The sequence below is a fragment of the Vespula pensylvanica genome, chromosome 12 (assembly GCF_014466175.1).
Source record: "Vespula pensylvanica isolate Volc-1 chromosome 12, ASM1446617v1, whole genome shotgun sequence".
In the NCBI taxonomy this organism is placed as follows: domain Eukaryota; kingdom Metazoa; phylum Arthropoda; class Insecta; order Hymenoptera; family Vespidae; genus Vespula; species Vespula pensylvanica.
Window position 1 is genome coordinate 1,972,085 of NC_057696.1, and position 20,757 is coordinate 1,992,841.

The 20,757-nt window shown below is 29.9% G+C and overlaps 1 protein-coding gene and 1 long non-coding RNA gene across 8 annotated transcripts in view; one reads left to right on the forward strand and one right to left on the reverse strand.

The window, feature by feature from the left end:
* Positions 1-4,480: 4,480 nt before the first annotated feature.
* On the forward strand, positions 4,481-5,289 carry LOC122633281. Its single transcript, XR_006328073.1, has 2 exons — positions 4,481-4,789; positions 4,980-5,289. It is a non-coding gene; the product is annotated as an uncharacterized LOC122633281 (long non-coding RNA).
* Positions 5,290-10,608: 5,319 nt separating this feature from the next.
* The window catches only part of LOC122633230 (inaD-like protein), a 74,376-nt gene continuing 64,227 nt past the window's right edge, over positions 10,609-20,757 (reverse strand). For all 7 annotated transcript variants that reach the window (XM_043820886.1, XM_043820888.1, XM_043820885.1 and 4 more), the window contains 16 exons: positions 18,975-19,124; positions 18,664-18,755; positions 17,716-17,920; positions 17,392-17,482; positions 16,475-16,671; positions 16,017-16,111; positions 15,876-15,942; positions 15,695-15,745; positions 15,433-15,534; positions 15,252-15,323; positions 14,949-15,069; positions 14,677-14,834; positions 14,368-14,523; positions 13,879-14,013; positions 13,253-13,426; positions 10,609-12,974 (listed from right to left, as the gene is read on the reverse strand). In XM_043820886.1, the coding sequence (XP_043676821.1) occupies positions 13,256-13,426; positions 13,879-14,013; positions 14,368-14,523; positions 14,677-14,834; positions 14,949-15,069; positions 15,252-15,323; positions 15,433-15,534; positions 15,695-15,745; positions 15,876-15,942; positions 16,017-16,111; positions 16,475-16,671; positions 17,392-17,482; positions 17,716-17,920; positions 18,664-18,755; positions 18,975-19,124 (1,863 nt within the window). In that variant the 3' untranslated portion in view covers positions 10,609-12,974; positions 13,253-13,255. The remainder of the gene's footprint in view (positions 12,975-13,252; positions 13,427-13,878; positions 14,014-14,367; positions 14,524-14,676; positions 14,835-14,948; positions 15,070-15,251; positions 15,324-15,432; positions 15,535-15,694; positions 15,746-15,875; positions 15,943-16,016; positions 16,112-16,474; positions 16,672-17,391; positions 17,483-17,715; positions 17,921-18,663; positions 18,756-18,974; positions 19,125-20,757) is intronic.

Sequence of the window (20,757 nt, forward strand, 5' to 3'; positions counted from 1 at the left end):
TATATATATATATATATATATATATATATATATATATACCTATATACACATACACACACACGCACATATATATATATATATATATATATATATATATATATATAGGTAGATATAGATATAGATAGAGATATATATATTATTATATGAAATACCCGGCCATGAATTAAAGATCGTTGAAGAGAACGACGAACAAACACGCATGCGTGAAAGGTGAAACATACTTTGATGCAACCTAGATAACCATAGGAAAGAGGAAAACGGTATTTCCGGGACGAGAGAATATCTCCGCATTCTAATTGAGATCTATCGTATCTAGATATATGTCCTTCAGAGAAGACATTAATTGGCGGATATTTTACTAATTGTGCAAATATTTGATCGGAAAAGATCACGATTCTTGTAATAATTGCCGAATTTATATCATCGAATTTGATAATAACGTTAGCAAATACGTTTTTGTAAAGTTAAATAACTGTTCTTTTTCCTTTTGTTTTTACAAATGAGAAACTTTATTAACATTAAAAGTAAAAATTCAATGCTAAAGTTTAACAGAATATTTATATATAATGGATATTAATATGTTATATGTGATAAATCTTCCTTTTTTAACATTTAATATTATCTCATTCGTAAGATAAATCAATATTATGAATGTCTATAACAATGATAATGCGTAATAATGGTAATGATAATAATAATAATGTAGATATTCAGATTCGCAAATCCCTATTATGAATACCTAAATTGTTTTAAGTCCACTTGTTATCGTAGATCTCCCTAATGAACGCTAATACCACTACAAATCTATAAATGATAAATTACATCCTAATATCAGGGAATAGATTGTACAAGATTGCATATATAAATGCCCTTTGATTTAAATTTATGACGATGAATAATAGCGAAAATTTGTCAGAATAATATAATACGCATATAATAATATAATAATAATATAGTAATATTAAGGATAAATATATCTTTGGGAAAAACTTTAAAGATTTTTATTCGCATTTTCTTTATTAGACTCTTTCATCGATCTTAAATTCATCAAAACTTTACTTTTATGATATCTACGAACGTACACGTTCGAATCTGATCAATCATATTCTCTTCGTGTAATAAGAGATGATCGAATAAATCCAGAAAATTCTTCTTCTTCTTAGGACATTCACATAAGAACATAGAAGAACGAAAGATTTATTCGACGCGTGAAGTTTCCTCTAAAAAGTTTTCTCTTGACCCCGAATCCATCGAATTCAGTGCGTTCACGAGAAAGCTCTCATCTCTCTTTCGCTCGCTCGCTCGCTCGCTTGCTCGCTCCCTTTCTCTTTCCCCTCTTTCTCTTTCTCTCCCTCTCTTTCAAACTCTCCTATCCTATTTCTCCCCTTTTATCTCTCCCTTTTTTCCTAACTGTTCACGTTCCTCTTTCTCTCATTCGCACGTACATTCAGATATACGAATAGTGTTTTAGCACGAAATTCTATTCGAGTGCCCGTAGAAAATTAGGTTTGTTATTCGTATAGGAAAATCAATATATCGTACGAAATTCAACTCTCGATCCTTACGAAGGCAATATGTTCGACTGATTTTCTTTTGCTCTTTTATTGTTCCTCTCCCTTTTGTTTTTTCCCTTTTTAGTTCCCTTTTCTCTTTTTATTCCTTTGAAAATTCGCGAACGTAGAAAATAGATATCATACGACAAAGATCGACGATAAAAAGGGAAAATACATCAGTGTAAATATATATTATGAAATTTTTTTAAACGAAGAAGAACTTACCTATTATTAAACTCGAGAAGAATCGGGTGGACGATAATTAAATGGTGAAAAGCAGGAACCTGTAAAAAGAGGAGAAAAATTAAAAGATGTGAAAGAGTAAAAAAGAAGAGGATGAGGGAGAAATAGAAAAGACGCAGAAACCCTTTCCTCGAAAGGAAAGAAAGAAATACATGATGGAATATAAGCTCAAAAGAATGAAAAAATTACAGAAAAAGAAAACCTTTGCGAGAAAGCGAGAAAGCAAGAAGGAAAGGAAGAAAGAGATAAAGAAAAGTTCATTTTGAATATTCAAATAGAAAGATTTTTCTACTTTAAAGAAGGGATGTGAAAAAGGGCGCGGTCGGATACTCTCCCTCTTTCCCCCCCTCGCCCTTCTCGTTCCGCTATTACCCCCACCCTTACGGCTCCCTTTCTCTCTTTTTCTTTTTCTTTTCCTCTGCTTTTTCTCTCTCTCTCTCTTACTCTTTTCCTGTCTTTTCCTTTCTCTTGACGTGAAAAGATAGAAGAAATAATTACGAAAATCATATATTGAGGAATAAAAGATATAAGGAAAAAATTGACTACTAGGGAAACGGAACTCGTAAATAATTTAATGGATAAATAAATAAGTAAAACGGGGGGTCAAAAGGTCAGGAGAGGAAGGAAAAAAAGGGGGCCAAAATGATAGACTGCGAGAAAGAGAAAGAGAAGGAGAAGGAGAAAAGAAGGGCGTACGGGAAAAAGAAAAAGATAGAGAGATAGAGGAAAATAACCAGACGTAATGGAGAATTTCAGAATCGTAATTTCGCTATCGGACTTACGTCAATTACTCTCTTATGACTTTATTTCGACTAATATCTATCGATTCGCATATTTTTGAATGGAGATACGAACGAACGATTAGCAACGTAGAAATGGACAAAACTATGAGATTACTTTCTACGTTACTATCGTTCGTGCAGATTACTTGCTAAGAAACTTACGATTAGAAATTGATCATTGACTTTGTCATCTCGTCCTGTTCCAAGTAGTGCCTGTCGAGTCAGCGAACGGCTTCTGCTATTCTTTCTATTCTCGTTTTACCTCGACGTATTGCCAATTTCCTTTCCTCTCCTCTCCTTTCCTCTCAATTCACCACTCACTTCACTTTGCTACGTTTTACTGTCCCTACTCTTTTGAAGCCTTTCTTCTCCCTCGTCCCCCTTTTTTTTCCTACTTCTTTTATGCCATAAACATAATTTGTATGAAGAAAGTAGGCTTCACCTTGTATTCCGTGAACGGACTCCGCTATTACTTGAGCCGAGTTGGTACGCGACGCGCTTATACCAGAGAGAAAGGTGGACAAAAGAATGAGAGAGAGAGAGAGAGAGAGATGGACAAAGAGAGACAGAGAGAAATGGATAGAGATAGATAGAGACAGATAGACAGAGAGAGAGAGAGCAAGTGAATATATGTATCTCTAGTGCTTTCCACTACGTCGAAAATTCTCTATGCGCTGTTAATGTATCGATTAGGGCAAACAGGCGCGTGATTTGAGCCGTAAAATAAATCTATTATGTTGCACTTCATATTCAAATCCGTTCCTTTCCTTTCCAATACGCACGATGTTCGAATTTGTCTACGGCTGAAGCGTACGAATCCTATCTACGTACGTGCGCGACCATCTGGTTATTAAGCTTATACGATTTTGTACGATTTCGATGTATTTTGTAAAATTTAATGCATACTTTCTCGTTTATTCCTCCTATTTCTGCCTTTTCTTCGATTTATGTGTATATATATATATATACACATATGTATATATAATGTATGTACAGGTACACATATATGACGATGATTATAGAAATTAATGTTATTCCGTATGGTATGATTTATTATGTGTTTTTAAAATACGCGAACTTTAGGAAATGGATGTGAAAAGACTCGTACAAACGATGAAATGGCGGAAATCCATTTGCAACGGAGGATCTCTTTTAAGCCGTAATACCCTCATAAAGTTTGAAAATATATAAAAGTGAATTGAGATTATTTATAATTATTGGAGATTATTCGGAACCCTTTTCCCTTTGAAGTTGTCATTTATTATGTCCTTCTTTTACGAATGGTTAAATCTATAACGTTCTTAAACAGCAAAGGCAGATCTTTCGAGAAAGGACGACCATTAAATTATATAAAAGATGAAAAGAAAGAAAAAAGATTCATCGACGAGTGACTTTTATCAGTCATTTCATTAATTTTTATAATCCTAAAATACTCAAGATACTAATTAGTTCAGTCTGTTCGCATCAAGGGAATTGATGTTAACTACGGATTAAATCATAATACGATCGAATGCCAATTAAGCCGAATTTCCAACGAAATTTTCCATCGATAATTTCGATAATCCATATTGCAAGTGTATGTATGTTTCCATTAATATGTGGTTATTTTGCCTATAATGATAATAATACTCGAGTTTATAATACGAGTATTACATGGTATTAGAGAAGGAAAAATCAACAAGAGGGCTAAGCATCTTACGCTTGTTAGCCTTTAGTTTATGGAGAGAAACAAGATGAAACATGGAAAAATACGAGAAAACAAGACAAAAGAAAAAAAATTAAAAAAATAAAGGATAGAAGGATAAAGGAACGTAAGTATAATAGAAGAGCAGAAATATTGAGGTAAAAACTACGCAAACAATATCATTAAGAAGGATATGAAAAGGTATAGAGGGATTAAGAAAAAGGATGAAGGGATGAGAGACAAGGGAACGCTAGATTGGACTCCGTGGTCGCAACGCATCGAGTGTTTACCACCAGAGATGTATAAAAGTTCCTAACGGAGACCATCACACCACCTTTGGGCAGAATTTCAAGCGATAAATGACTCCTTAGAAAAGAACTTTTTACCACTCATGCGAATAGAAAAGTTTTTCCTTTTTGTCGAAGCAACAGGAAAGTAAAAACTTACGAGGTACGAAAGATCGCAAAGAAGAAAAGATTTCTGATAGCAAAGGTGCTAAAATGGGGATGAACGAGTATTGGTGTCTCGTAAGTAAAAACATTTTTGATACGTAGTTCGCGAGTACATCTGTATGCTCTGTGTTCGTATGCTATCTATTCTTCTGTCTTTTAGGTTCTTTTCTGTGTAAGTTGTACCGAAATCTACTAGTTTTACTACGTGCTCCTCTTACCAATCTTTAAAGTTTCATCTCTGATATATTTCACCTTTTCTTTTCAGTTCTCAAATGTTCTCGATAATTCTATCATAAAGTTTCATCTACTTTCTCGCATTGTTTTAGAGGAAAAGAAGAGAAGAGAAAAGAAGAGAAATAAATAACTAACTCAATAAAAAGTCATCCTGACATGCTTCAGCGTCGATGGATTTTATATAATATATTATAATTTCGTATTATATTTACTTATATACCTCTTGAAAAGATTTATGCATATTGAAATTTTATTCTGTCCATCATCCGATAACGAAGTTTCGGAAGTACGTTTAGTTGCTTTTATAAAATTTTATCAATAATGAATCTATCAACGATGAAGTTCAATTTTTTTTATCTTCTTCTTGTTACATAATTAATTCCGAAGTCAAATATGAAACACTTGTTTACACGTTCAGATAAAATAGGTTAAAGATAAAAAATAAGATACTTTTTTGTATCGATAAAATAATGATCTACTTTACCGACTGTATTACCGACTGTATTTTCTTCAAACGATATAATAGTTCTCTACCATTACTACCTATGATAACTTGATAGATAAAACAGGGTTCTACTATTACCATATAATTTCGAGAAATTTATAAATACGTTTGAAAAATTTCAAGTAATTATATTATTTTCTTTTTCTAGTCATTTATAAAAACGAAATATATACTTTAGAAAGTTATTAGAAAGTTATTAGAAAGTTATTAGAAAGTTATTAGAAAGTTACAGTCAGATATTCGCATAAAGACATTGTAATAGTAGGCAACTACATTACCCACAGTCGAGAATTTAAATACTATGCATTTACCTTCTGTGGTATGAAATTAGACATTAGAAAAAAATGGAAATGTTTTAATATTTTTACATTTAATATTTCTAAATGTGAAACAAAAAGTTTCATATCTGTTCATATTAAGAAACACGTATAATTTTTATATGTAATGTAATGTAATATATAATTTATTAGTAAAGTCTTTTTTAAATGCTCAATGATAAGGTTTTTCATTGAGCCACATAATTTTACAAATATAATATTAAAAACACAATATACATACATGTACATATATATATATGTATATACATACATACATACATACATACATACATACATACATACATGCATGCATGCATGTATGTCTACATATCTATATATATATATATATATATCTATCTATATATCTGTTATACATTTATTGATTTATCTATATATACATACATAAATACATACATACATACATACATACATACATACATACATACATAGATACATACATACATATATATGTCTATATATCTATATATATATATATATATAATAATTTTAAAAATATAAAATGAAAAAATCAATATACATACCTGTACATATATATATTGATACATACATATATATATATACATGTCTATATATCTATACATTTATTGATTTATCTATCTATACACATATATATCTATATATCTTTACAGTTATTGATTTTTCTATCTATATATATATATATGTATATATATAAATTTTAATATGTCTTTATTATACATACATATAAGAAAAAAATAACAGCGAAACAATAATATCGAAATATCCTGTTCCATATATAAGATTATTCTCCATATTTAAACAGAAAATCAGGCAATACTATGTTTGCTAAGTCTTCACTATATTAAACTAACCTTGCCAAAGGGACGATGGTTGTAAGTTGCTTGTACATTATAGCATAATTGCTTAAGAAAGTCTGGAATGTGATCACCGACACATATATATACGCACAGACACATAGATTTAGCTTATAGGACGTAAAATATTAAGTAATTCGAAAGTAATGCCATCGCAATTATGTACACGCCACGCCTATGCGAAACTTCTAGAATGCTCGATGGCATTTGAAGTTGGATGGCAGGCCGCAACAATGCTCGACAATATTCAAACGATTCCAGAAATTCTATTAGATTTTACATACGATAACTATCTGTGATAACTAATATGTGAAAATCTTTAGTTTCGAGAAAAATTAATTAAAAAAAAGAAAAAAAAAAAAAAAAAATTTGCATGGTCAAATCGATCGAATGAAACGCTTTCTTTTTTTGCAGCATTTAATAAATTGAAATTATTACTATTATTATTAACAAATATATTTATATATTTCGTACAATATATTTTAGCTAATAATATTAGATCAAATGTATATAATAATATTCGATTATATATAATATTAAATAACTATAATATATTGTCTATATATAATAAAATATAATAATTGCTTATAACAATAATAATGTCACAATATATTAGACGATATTATAAGATAATTATAAGACAATTAGAACTTTTACATAGATATAATATTAGCTAATTGTAATATCTTATCTCTAATGATATAATAATAAAATAATAAAACATATTAGTATAAGAATAAAATAAATAAAATATAATGCAATGCAAAGAAACATTTATAAGATCATGTTATTTACAAACACATATATGTATATAAATCACAGAATGGAAATAATATATAAGATCAATAGAACGAATCAAAAATGTGTTTTTTCTAGATAGAATAGTTTCGTTGGCACGTTCTGCGAACAGCTGAGTAAACAAACATCTGTCGATTTAATATTCTTGTAAACATGAAAACATGATTTGAATTAATCGATATACAGATTTGCATGAGAAGAAAAAGGGAAATTAAATCGTTGTTGATTTTCTCTGTTTGTCTTGCTTTTTTTAAGAGACAAAAAATACTTTCAGAATCAAATACGATTTCCAAAACGTACTCATCTACTTTGAGACGTTTTATCCTTATTACAAGAAAAAATTGAAAAGAAAAAAATTGATCGAATCAATTACAAAGACATGTATCATCGTATCATTGCTTCTTCTAGCAAAATATGTATTTTTCTAATACATACGAAAAGAAATTAAAAAGAAGAAATAATTAAATTGGACAGAGTGAAGATGAAGATGACGACGGACATAAATGAAAACATATTCTATAATCAATTATAGATATTTCATGAATTTTATGATAATAGAAAATGTAAGATTGAGATATTAGTCGATAAAACCTTATAACATACGTTGGATGCAATATTTTCTAATTATTAGATTAGAAAGAGAGATTGAGATATTCGACGATAAAATCGTTGGAATGTCTACGTTAGATAAAATTTTCTAATTATTATTATTATCATTATTATCATTATCATCATCATCATCATCATTGTTGTTGCTTTGTCGTCGTCGTCGTTGTAATTATTATTATTATTATTTATGTTTCTTTCCTTTCTCAGTTACGCACGATTAATTTCTGACCTCATATAAATGTCGTACTCGTAACCCACTTTTATAGAGTCGATAAACGGTTTCTTTGGTCTACTTATTAGTCGGTGAATGTATTCATGAATAAAACGGTACAGATGTGACGGAACAAATAAAAAAGTCGCACGTGTTTCTTCATTGCGTTGATTTAAAAATAATGAAATTAGAATAGAATTGTTATCGATTAATATTTCGTTATCTGCATACTTTTTAATTTGTTTTTCATTTGTTTTCAATTTCATTTTCATTGCTTTTTCCAGATATCTTGGTAAGATCTCTTTCTTTATAAATTTCTATTACAGTTTTGAAAAAATCGGAAAGTATCTGTTCACTCTCTTTGTCTCTACTTATCTACCTATCTTTTCTTTTTTTATTTACATTCTCGCATAAAAATTTTTCCATTATATTTCTAACGATCGGTACATATATGAAATGATTTAAGAATCTTGTGAAGTTAAGGAAAATATTGGAATGATAGGAAATAACGAAACAAATCGTATTGCAACACTGCAATCAATGCATTTAATAAATTTCGGTCATTTTGTCCATTTGCTATGATGACGATGATGATGATAATAATGAATCATGAATATATAATGATCATGATAATGAATATACTAACATTAATAATGATAATAATAATAATAATAATAATAGTAATAATAATAATGATAATAATGATAATAAAAATATTAATATTAATATACGGCATTTTTTTACGCTCTACAGTGTCCATTATGATAACGATGATAACGTTTACGTTAACCATAGGTATTGATATAACAACATTAATAATAATAGTAATCATCATCATCATTATCATTATTATTCTAATAAGTCGATTAGGAAAAATTAATAACATCGATGTTCACCGTTTCGTTTTTCATTTTATAATATTTAATCCGATCTATCGATTTTCATAAAATTGTTAAATTGAGAATCGATTATGAACGTCGACGTTATTGATCGTATTAACTATACTATCTATAGTATAATAGTAACAACAACAATATTAATAATAATAATTACAATAATAATGATAATAATAATAATAAAACTAAATAAATAAATAATAATGAATCGAGTGTCTGGGTTGGTATTTCATTTCAGATCGACGCCTCGTTGTACGAATCGATATGCACGTTTGTTCTACTTTCAATATAACATATGCATATATATAATATATATGTATATATAATGCGCGCGCGCGTGTGTGTGTGTGTGTGTGTATGTATCTGTACGTATATATATAGATCTATGCGTATGTATCTTTCTCTCTCTCTCTCTCTCTCTCTCTGTCTCTCAATATATATTTTTTTTTCTTCTTTGTTGTTATTGTTGTTGCTGTTATTGTTGCTGTTGTCGTCGTTTATTATATATATATATATATATATATATATATATATATATATATATATATAATCTATATTTACGATCTATATATGTATGTAATAATAAAGAACAGCTTTTGAAAGCTTTCAACATAACTTCTTCTTTGTCGATGAAAAAGAAGAAGAAGGCTCGAGAAAAGCCATCAAATTAATTAAGAAAAGTGCTTGGGCTTGTTGATTTCGAAAGAGATTAATAATACACATTTTCGAATGAGCATGGCTGATTTGTTTCTTTTTCTTTTCTTTCCCTTTCTCTTCTTTCTTTTTTCTCGTCCTATTCTTTCCCTTTTCTCTTCCATTACTTGATTTACTTTAACTTTTCTTATTTATTTATTCATTTATGTTTTTCTTTCTTTCTTTTTTTTTTTTTTTTGACAATATAGTCGTCGTGATAAGATTACGAAAAGAAGAAAGAAAAAAGGAAATAAAGGAAGGGAAGAAAGAAAAGAGAAGAAAGAAATGGAAAAAAAGACGAAAGGATAAATAAAATCGCGGACATTGATTTCGATCGTTCGCTCTTCTCTTTCTATTATTATTATTATTATTATTATTATTTTATTTTTTTGTATTTTTCTTCTTTTCCCTCGTCGTTTATTCGATTTCTTTCTTTCATTCTTTCTTTCATTCTGTTTCTCTTATATCTTCTTTTCTCTCTCTTTCTGTTTTTTTTTTTTTTTTTTTTTTTTTTTTTTTTAAATATTTTCTTTGTGCTTTCCTTCCTTTTTTTTTCGTTTTCATTTAAGAGCAAATTTCATTGAAGAGATGATATCTTGCGACGTTACACGAGGAAACGAATCTCCGTATGGAAACACATTACTTAGAAGGAGTTATATTTCATTATCTTTTATTTACTTTATTCTTACTTTATTTACTTACTTATTTATTTATTTATTTATTTATTTATTTATTTATTCTTGTTCTCTTTTTATTATTTTTTTCTCTCTTTTTTTATTTTCTTTCTCCCCCGTTCGCTCCTCTTATCTTTTCCTTTCTTTAATCTTGTCTCGTTTAATTTTATTTCTCTCGTTCGAAAATCTAAGAAAACTATATATAATACGCGCTACGACTAGGAAAATAATACAGAGACGACTTTTCTAAAGATCTTCGTTCGCTACGTGAGCGTTCCAACGAGCGCGTTCGATTATTTTCTTTAATAGATTTATTTCTCTTCTTATTTTGTTCTTTTCTTTTATCTCACTTCCTCTACTATTCTTCATTTTCTTCTTCTTCTTCTTCTTATTATTATTATTATTTATTTATTTTATTCGAGTCGAGCGTCGAAACGCTTGCGTATGCCTGAACACTTGCGAGAAAAGTTCGCCGGTTGCTTTGGTGTGGACTTGACCTTACAGTGAAGCAGAACAGCGTTGTTGTGAACGTCGATGTTTTCGCCATCTTTTTTTTATCTCTCTGTCTGTCTGTCTATTTGTCTGTCCCTTTCTTTCTTTCTTTTTCTTTTTTTTTTTTTTTTTTTTTTTTTCATATATTAGAACCACATCAGAAAGATGTCGAAAATCTCGACGATCTATTTTCTTTTTCCTTTTTCTTTCTTTTTTTTTTTTATCATTATCGTTATAATAATCGTAATAGTAGTAATAATAGCAGTAATAATAAGAACAATGATAATAATAATAATAATAATAATAATAAATAGTAATAATAATAATAATAATAATCAGTATCGATCGTCGTAATAATAGCTTCATATCTATCGCGATCGTTTTGAAAATAAAAGACTAGAATCCTTGATACAAAGAAGTCACTAGACACTTCTTTTTCACTAAGACTTTCTCCTCGCTCTTTTATCATACTTTGTTTTTTTTTTTAAATTCCTTTTTTTTTTGTTTTTTATTTTCTTTTGCTTTTGTTTTCTTTTATTCGTCATTATTTTATCTTCTCCATTTTGTTTGCCTTTCCTTTCATTTTCTTCTTCTTGCCTTTTCCTTCTATCTGTTTAATCTTTTTTTCCTTCTCATGATTAACACACAAGCAACCTCTTTATCCCTTCGTGGTATCATATCTTTCTTTTGAAATCTATTTCTTTTTCTTCTTTCTTTCTTATTTCAACCCGGAAGTCTTTTCTTCTCTTACGTAATCATAGATCATAGATCGTTCCTAACGTCTTCGACATGTTTCCTTTGATCTCGATCTTTCGTTCTTCCTTTTTCTTCTCTTTTTTCTTTTCTTTTATTTATTTATTTATTTTTTTTTTCTTTTTTACTTCGATTACTTCTTGTGGTATTTTTTATTGCAGGTACTAGATGTGTTCCAATCGTGGCGCAAAATCTCTTTCATTTTCCTTTATTTTCTTCTACGTTTGTCTCTTTCTCTTTCGTTCTCCGTTTCTTTCTTTCTTTTTCCTCTCCTTCTCCTTTTTTTTTTTTTTCTTTTTGTAATAATTATTTTGTAATAATTATTTTCTACGATTTGTAATACTAAAAGGCGAGTCATACTCGGAGCTATTACAACGTTAGTCTCTAGGATTGCATAAATACTCTTTTCTTCTGCTCTCTTTCTCGCTATGTATGTATATATATATATATATATTTCATATATAATATTTCATAATTAATAATAGTAATATAGTAATAGCAATAATAATTAATAATAGTGGTAGTAGTAGTAGTAGTAGTAATAGTAATAGTAATAACGTATTTATTAATCATGTATCGGCTACTTGCCGGATTAAAAATCACGGCAGACGGAATCTTTACAAGGTCGACGAGGCCTTTTGAAAAAAAGCTCACGTCCTTTTGGTTGTTAATTTATTTTAATTTATTTTTTTCTTTATCGACTAGTTTTGTTTTTGTTTTTTCATTTTCTTTTTCTTTTTCTTTTTCTTTCTCTTTTATTTTCTTTTCTTTTTAAATCGGTCGAAAGATTCGACGACTTTTGGTTCCCTCTGTAATTTTTATGTTTATATGTCATCCTTTTTACTTATTTTCTTTTTCGTTTGCTCGTTTGGTTTTACTCGTTTCTTTTTTCTTTTCTTTTCTTTTTTCTTCTCTTTTTTGTAATTATGTATTGTAAATTACGTATTGTTCTAAATATTGTATAAATGTATTGTTTTAATTATGTAGTGTTCCTTTGGAAAAAGGAAAAAAAGAAAATCGCAGATGAAATCGTTCATATACTAGATGACACGTTTCGTCGAGTCCTATTGTTAAATTCGTCATTAAAATTAATTAGCTTACGCTTTAATAATAGATATATTATCATATTTGTTATATTATATCACACTAGTATCCACGCTGTCTGTGAATTATTCTTCTTTTGGTTTCTTTTTGATACATTTTTAGAGTTCCGCCCGCAGAACCCTGAAACATAATAATTATGTTATACTAATAATTTCTTTTCTTTTCTTTTTCTTTTTTCTTTTTTTTTTCGTTTTTATATAATATCCATTTATTGAAATTTTTATCAAAACGTTTCCAATCAAGCAATCATCTCGCCCGTACTATTTCTTTTATTAACATATATATTAGTTATTTATTACTTTGTCTTTTGCTTTTTCTTTCTTTTTTTGATTACGTTTGTAATAATTTATAAACTGTTATAGAAATTATTTAATAATTATTACTAATAAGTACTTTACCTGTCATTGCTTAGCGGACTTGTACCTAGCCAGTTTGAGTTGCACTGGATTGGAAACTTTGATGTGAACCGCGATATCCTCGACTGGTGCTTCACGAACGTCCTGTCCACAAATGGCAACGACTCGGTCGCCTTTGCAAATTTTGCCACTTTCCAAAGCACTACCACCAGGTAACTAGAAATAAAGTAATACGATAAACGATCTAAATGATATCTGGTACATCGATAAAAATAGAAATTGATCGTGCCTGTAAATATGCAACCGTTTATACGTCTTTACATTTGTATAAATACAAACGTTGCATATATTCAGGCGTCGGGAGAATCGTTAACAATAGTAACGTTTATTTTTAAACGACGTGGACGATACGTTGTTATTTTTCGCTCTCAGCATATCTCTCTTTCTCTTTCTATCGATTTGTGAATCCCGGCATGGTATAAGTAGATTAATGCGTCAACCCGGAAGAAAAATATGGAAGCACGCGAATCGATCATCTTTTCTCTCTTTTTTCTCTTTGTTCTTCTTTTTTTTTTTTTTTAAGAATATCAAACATCGCTTATTTTTAGATCATAACAGGAATTATGTGATCTAATTTGTTTTTAGAATATATCTCATTTTTATATTACCAGATCGGATACGTAAGCACCCTTGCCGCTCTTAAATCCGGTCAAACAGAGACCAGCTCCTTTGCCTGATTTCTTTTGTAATTCGACCTCAACTTCTTCTGGAGATTTATCGCTTCTATGTACCACCATAATTATCTGCAATCGGACGACGTATTAATTTTGTATAAAAAAAATAATGTAATATTTATATTAATAATACTAATATTATATCGTCGTTTGATAACTATTTAAATTTATATATATATATATATACATATAAACAATATCAAATTGTTTTATTTAATTTTTATATTCTATTAATAGTCGTATAGTAATATTATTTTAATATAATTTTATAATTTTGTATATATAAAAATACTACTACTATTATTATTATTAACGAAATATACAAAATGGTGTTAAATTATTATTATTCGTATTACTAATAATAAAATATATGTATAAGAAAATAATTATATGTTTTCTTCTTTAATAAAATTGTCTACTTACTGTTCCCGTAACTTTCAATACTGCCTCATGAGCTTTCTCATGTTCGATAGCTTTGAAACTTTCTTGGCATATATCAAGAATTTGATCCCCAGCTTGCAATCGGCCATCTTTACCAGCTGCTCCATCCGGAAATACTTCGAGGATAAATACGCCGCTCTAGATAATAGACATATCATCATATCTTTTTCTTTTTATTCATTCATTCATTCATTCATTCATTCATTCATTTTATTTTATTTTTTATTTTTACTTGTAATCACCTATTCGTTGATTCATATCGTCTAATCAATGAATACTAAACAAATTTACCATTGGTGTATCGCTTCCACCTGTTATAGTGAAACCTATTCCCTTATCCTTTTCTTTTTGGAACTCTATAGTAGTATCCTTTCCAACTTGAATCTTACAATCCTTTGGATCCTGAGGTGGCTCTGGTTCTTTCGGTTTTTCTGGTTCTTTCTTTTCCACTAAGAAAAAAAAAAAAAGAAAAAAGAGAGAGAGAGAGAAAAGATTTGAAATCGAATTCCTATATGTTATAATTTTGACTGTAAAAACAAATATGTGATGATTTCATTGTTTACCTGGTTTAACTTCAGCCTCGGGAGGCTTTATCTCCTTACCGTCCTGACTAATTTTACTTTGATTTGGATTGCAAACGGTCAACTTGACGACGCCCTCGGCCTTCTTCAAGAGACTCGTAGCCTAAAATTATTCACGCGGTTACGTTCGATAAATGGAATCGATCCGATCAAAATTATTTTTAGAATCAAAGTTATGTATATAAAGGGTGGAGGAGGGAAAGGAGAGGAAATAAAATTCTAAACGAACGAACGAACGAACGAACGAACGAACGAACGAACGAACGAACGAACGAACGAACGTACCTCGTCATACGTCGAGCCGAGAAGACAATCCATGTTAACAGCGAGGATTAAATCACCGACTTGCAAACCGGCCTATAATTTTGTTTCCAATATTTTCGTTAATATTTTTTATATGTATATTAAATAAAAATTATCGATAATATTTTATTTATTTATTTATTTTTTTTTTTCTTTTCTTTACCTGTTCAGCAGCACTACCTTCCTGTATGTCCGAAACGAATATTCCTTGACCAACCTCAGCATGTTTACCCTCGATGATCATTATACCAAGACCGTATTGTCCCTGAAAGAATTAAATGTAAAAAATTATTCGTTAGAAAGAATGAGAATGAGAAAGAGAGAGTGAGAGAGAGAGAGAGAGAGAGAGAGAGAGAGAGAGAGAGAGAGAGAAGGAAGTGAATCCTTTAGAATAAAATAAAAGAAAAATTCCTATTTGAACTAACCTTTTTTACTGGGACAACACGGACTCCTTTATATGCGTTAAATTGTTCGCTCTGCAAAAGAAAGATCTCTGCATTTTTTTTCGTAATTGTATATATATATATATATATATATATATATATATATAATATAGTATTTTATATCGATATATAGTTTATAAAAGATTAAAGAATATTCGTATACCTCGTCTAAGATCGGTGGAAATTGGACCAATGGTTTTACTGCGATATCATCCGACCCTTGCGTTTTTCTGTAGTAAATTTTACAAATATTAATTCTTATTGATTACACTAAGATTAAATAAGACATATAGATTTTTCTTACCGAAGAACGATTATCTTAAAGAATGAACCGGCCATACATTTTATCAATGCCGATGCGTTCAAGTGACATCTTCCTTTCAACACCATACCATTCACCTAAAATTATTAAATAAATATATGAGATAATGAAAAAAGAAAAGAGATACCTTATCTTCATTCTATTCAATATTTTTTGTGTTATAAACTAGAGATAGAAATGAAATAATATTTGATTGATATTCGCGCCAGCTTATATATATATATATATATATATATATATATATATATATATATATGTATGTCGTAAAAGTGTCGACTTATTTTCGGCAAATGAGATCAGGTACGTAGTAAACGTCGTCTAAAAATCTTTCCCATTCCATCTTATCACTCACCCCACCCCACCCCGAAGACCGACCCTTCACGATTGACGAATAAAAGTCATAAAAGAAAAGAGAGATCGTAAAACGTGAAACTTCTTACTTCGAGTATTTCGTCGCCAACGGCAAGTCCACCAACTTTATGAGCAGAACCATTCGGATTGATGCCACAAATGAAGACAGCCATTCGATTTCTGTCCTTGTGCCCAGCTAGAGATATACCCAAACTACCACGTTCTTTTTCTACCTTCACCATTAGTACCTTGTGACCCAGATTGTGATATTTCTTTTGTATCTTCACTAAAAGAAAAAAAGAGATGAGAAAAAAAAAACAATGGGTGGAGAGTATGAAAGAATATAAGATGATAATATAAAAATGGAGGAGGTTAAAAATAAAAAAGAAAAAGAATATATAAAAGATGGAAAAATGGGACAAGAAGAGATTAGTTTCGTTTAGGAATTTGATATGGTATAATAATAATAATAATGATAATGATAATGATAATAATAATGATGATAATGATGATGATGATGATGATGATAAGTATGTATATAATTTTATATATTTATGTAGAAATATTTACCTCGTTACGATTAGAAATTGCGAACGAAATTTAACAAGATATTTCCTTTATGACGATAATAACAAATAAAAGAAGTTAAGAGAATAAAAAGTTTTCAAACGTTCAATTCCGTTTTAAATGGACGCATTACATTTCCGAATATGTACGCATACAATTCAACGTTCTCGTTTATAACAAATACTTTTCAATTTACAGTTAAAAATTGGATCGAAATTGAATGAGATTTCTCTATTAAAAAAAAGAAAAAAAAAAAAAGAAAGAAAAAAGAAAAAAGATTTCCATACAGATCCACAAACGAAAATAATTTGCGATTGTACGCAATTGAAAAAATTTCCCTCTCGAGAATTGAAAACGTTTAATAACTTTTTACACGCGTATGTAATTTAAGAGAAAATTAAAGAAGGAAACATTAACAATGAAAAATAAAAATACTTACTATTTGTGTAACCAAATTCGTCCTCTTCTTCTGGATCAGCATCGATCTCAGCTTTCGATCTTTTTACATTGCCAGCACTCTTTCTGGATATCTGAAAAGATAAAAAAGTTATTATCTGGAGAAATTAAAAAAAGAAAAAAAAAAAAAAGAGAGAGAAAGAAAAAAAAGGAAAAGTATCGTCCGTCCAATTAAGAGAATCTATTCTTTTCTTTTCGTTTTTTTTTTTTTTTGTTCGATCGTTTCAACGAAATGCACAAGATATTATATAATAAAGGAAAAAGGGATAAAAAGAGATAACCGATATCATCGAAGAATCAATCTCACCTCCATTCCACCCTTCGTATAAACATTCCCCTCCAATTCACGTATGTCCTCCTCTTCGGAACTTTCCTCCGAGGAGTATTTTTTCGCAGGAGGTTTTTGCACCGGTGGACCATGATCCTCTCGTTCTTCACTAACTTCTCGAAGTATTCCAGGATTTGATGGCGGCGATGGCGCCTTTTTACGTACCGATTTTTTCATGGAGGATCTAATGCAAAAGATTTTCAAATCGCGATCATTAGAATTTTCTTTTTGTAATCATTGAAAATTTCTTTATTGTCTTATTGAAATTTTTCATATGAAAATTTCTAACGATCTTCAGATATTTCGTTCTAATAAGACTTTGTTAAAGATTTCATATTTTATATTAAATTTAAAAGCTAAGAAGATTGTTAACATTTTTGTGTATATATATATATATATATTTTCTTTTTTTCTCTTTTTATAGATATATCAATATTTCTAGATATAATATAACATATGTAATGTGTATAATATTTAATTTTTTAAATATCTAACATTTCATTCGATAGATTAGGAGATTTTTATTTTGAATATTTTATACTTCATTTTTATATTTCCGTAAAATAGAAAATACGATATAGACAGTATCGATCGAGATAGAAATCTTTTAAGATATTATATATTGTTCTTACAATTATTAATATATATATATATATATATCTTAAATTTTACTTTAGATTTAGGAAAAAGAATTATGAAATGCTTCTTTTTACAATAAATTTTTTCCACATCTAATATTTTTTTTTAACAAATCTCATACAAAAAAAGGAAGAAAAATAAAAAAACAAAATATTATATCATATTAATCACATTTGATTTTTCATGAATTAATTTCTTTTTTCTTTTTTCCTATGAGAAACCTATCCAACAGATGCATCCATTCAATTTCTATCAAATAAATAATAATAAAAATAAATAAAAATATACCTTCGTGCACTCGGACCAGCGCCATCTGTACTTCTTATACTCTGCCTTTTGAAATCTCTCGAAGGAGTTTTGTCACTGTCTTCGACACCACCCTGAGTTAAAGAAATAAATGACAGGAGTGGGAGAGGAATGAGGGATGAAAAATAAAGAAAGAAAAAAATAGGAGAGAGAGAGAGAGAGAGAGAGAGAGAGAGAGAGAGAGAGAGAGAGAGAGAGAGAATAGTAAATAATTTAAATAAAATTCTCGTACAATATTACTTAATTATATCACACATCAAAATGATATAAAACGAACGGATAAAGAAACAAACCTGTATCACTTCCGGCGTGATGGATCTAACCGGTGATATCGGTGAAGGTTTTTGTCGAAATGATGCTGTAGGTGTCCCAGGAGCTACACCAGATACAGGTAAACGATTTTTGCTTCTACCATCTTGAGAATTGCTCTCGTTCTCGGTACTCTACGATAAAATAATAGAAAGACACTCGAGTTCACTGTTCGATCGATCTCGTATATCTCGTAAAATAAAATTTACAACCAGTAGAAAAAGAACGAAAAAAGAAAAAAAAAAAAAAGATAAGAGAGAGAAAAAAAAAGAAAAATAAAAATAAAAAAGACGAACAACGAACGAACAATAACAACAGTAACAGTAACAATAACAATAACAATAAACATCACATTCGAAACCGATCCATACAGATCAAACGAAGATGCAAAATGAATTTAGATATATTATTCCTAATGAATAATATTTCTAAATGTTTACATACATACATACATACATACATACATACATATATATATATGTATGTATGTATGTATGTATGTATATATATATATATATAATTAATTTCAATCGTATAGATGAACACTATCTTACGAGATCACCTCTCGTTACTTTCGATCATTCATCATTTTTTCTCCATTTATATAACAAAATACTTCTGTTTTCGCAATATCACAACAATTATGTCACAGTGTAATTAACATCGAAGGAGTAAAAAAAAAGAAGAAGTAGAAAGAAAAAGAAGAGGAAGAGGAGAAGAAGGAGGAGGAGGAGGAGGAGGAGGAGGAGGAGGAGGAGATAGAAAAGGAAGTAGAGAAGGAAAAAACAAATCTTCGAGATGATAGATCCCTTCTTCGTTCACCAAACTGAAGAAATCGATCATCGATCAATAATAATCTTTCTTTCTCTCTCTATCTTTCTTTCTCCCTTTCTCTCTCTCTTTCTCTCTTCTGTAAATAGGAACCTCACATACACCGAAGGTGACGCATTTCCGTCCAAAGAGTCGATGCATCGTGAGATCCTCGATAAAGGAACGGCAGCTAGCTCGGTCGCCGGCAGCTGTGGTTTCGTCGACGAAACTGAAAGCGTCGATCGAGTAAAAGGGGGATGATCGAGGGTGGTCGATGCCAACTAACCCCTCTTACTCTCGAACCACCTGTCCCGATGATGGCCGATCCGGTCTCTCGTTGCAACGATGTCATCCACTCACACACATACATACACATATATATATGTCTGTGTGTGTGTGTATAGACATACACACATATATATATATATGTACCACTCTCTTTCTCTTTCTAACTGGCCTTTGTCCTTCTTTTTCTCTCTCGGATATTTGAACCTTTTCACGTTTTCTGGTTCGTAGATTTATCGGAAAGTTTGAGCTTGGTAGTGCATCGCGCTTACGCGTGTTGTAAGGCTCAACTATCTCTCTCTTTCTCTCTTTCTCTTTTTCTTTCTCTTTCTCTTTCTCTCTCTCTCTCTCTCTCTCTCTCTCTCACTGACACGTGTATATAACTATTCTCTTTGCATCGATGAGTCCGATTGTAGAGAAATAGAGAGGACGCGATTGAAAACGTTATGTTCCATTCGATCTCTTTTTTTTTTCACGATTACAAATTGGACTAAAGTATTTTAGCAGTGTCATTTTTAGCAGACTGATATTATGCCATTTACCGATCACGCCTTGGTAAAACGTTACCGTTGGGACTTGGTATGCGATATGGACGTTGCGTAACTCGTCGGAAAAGAGAAAGAGAGAGAGAGAGAGAAAGAAAGAGAGATGGAGATAGAGAGAGAGAGAGAG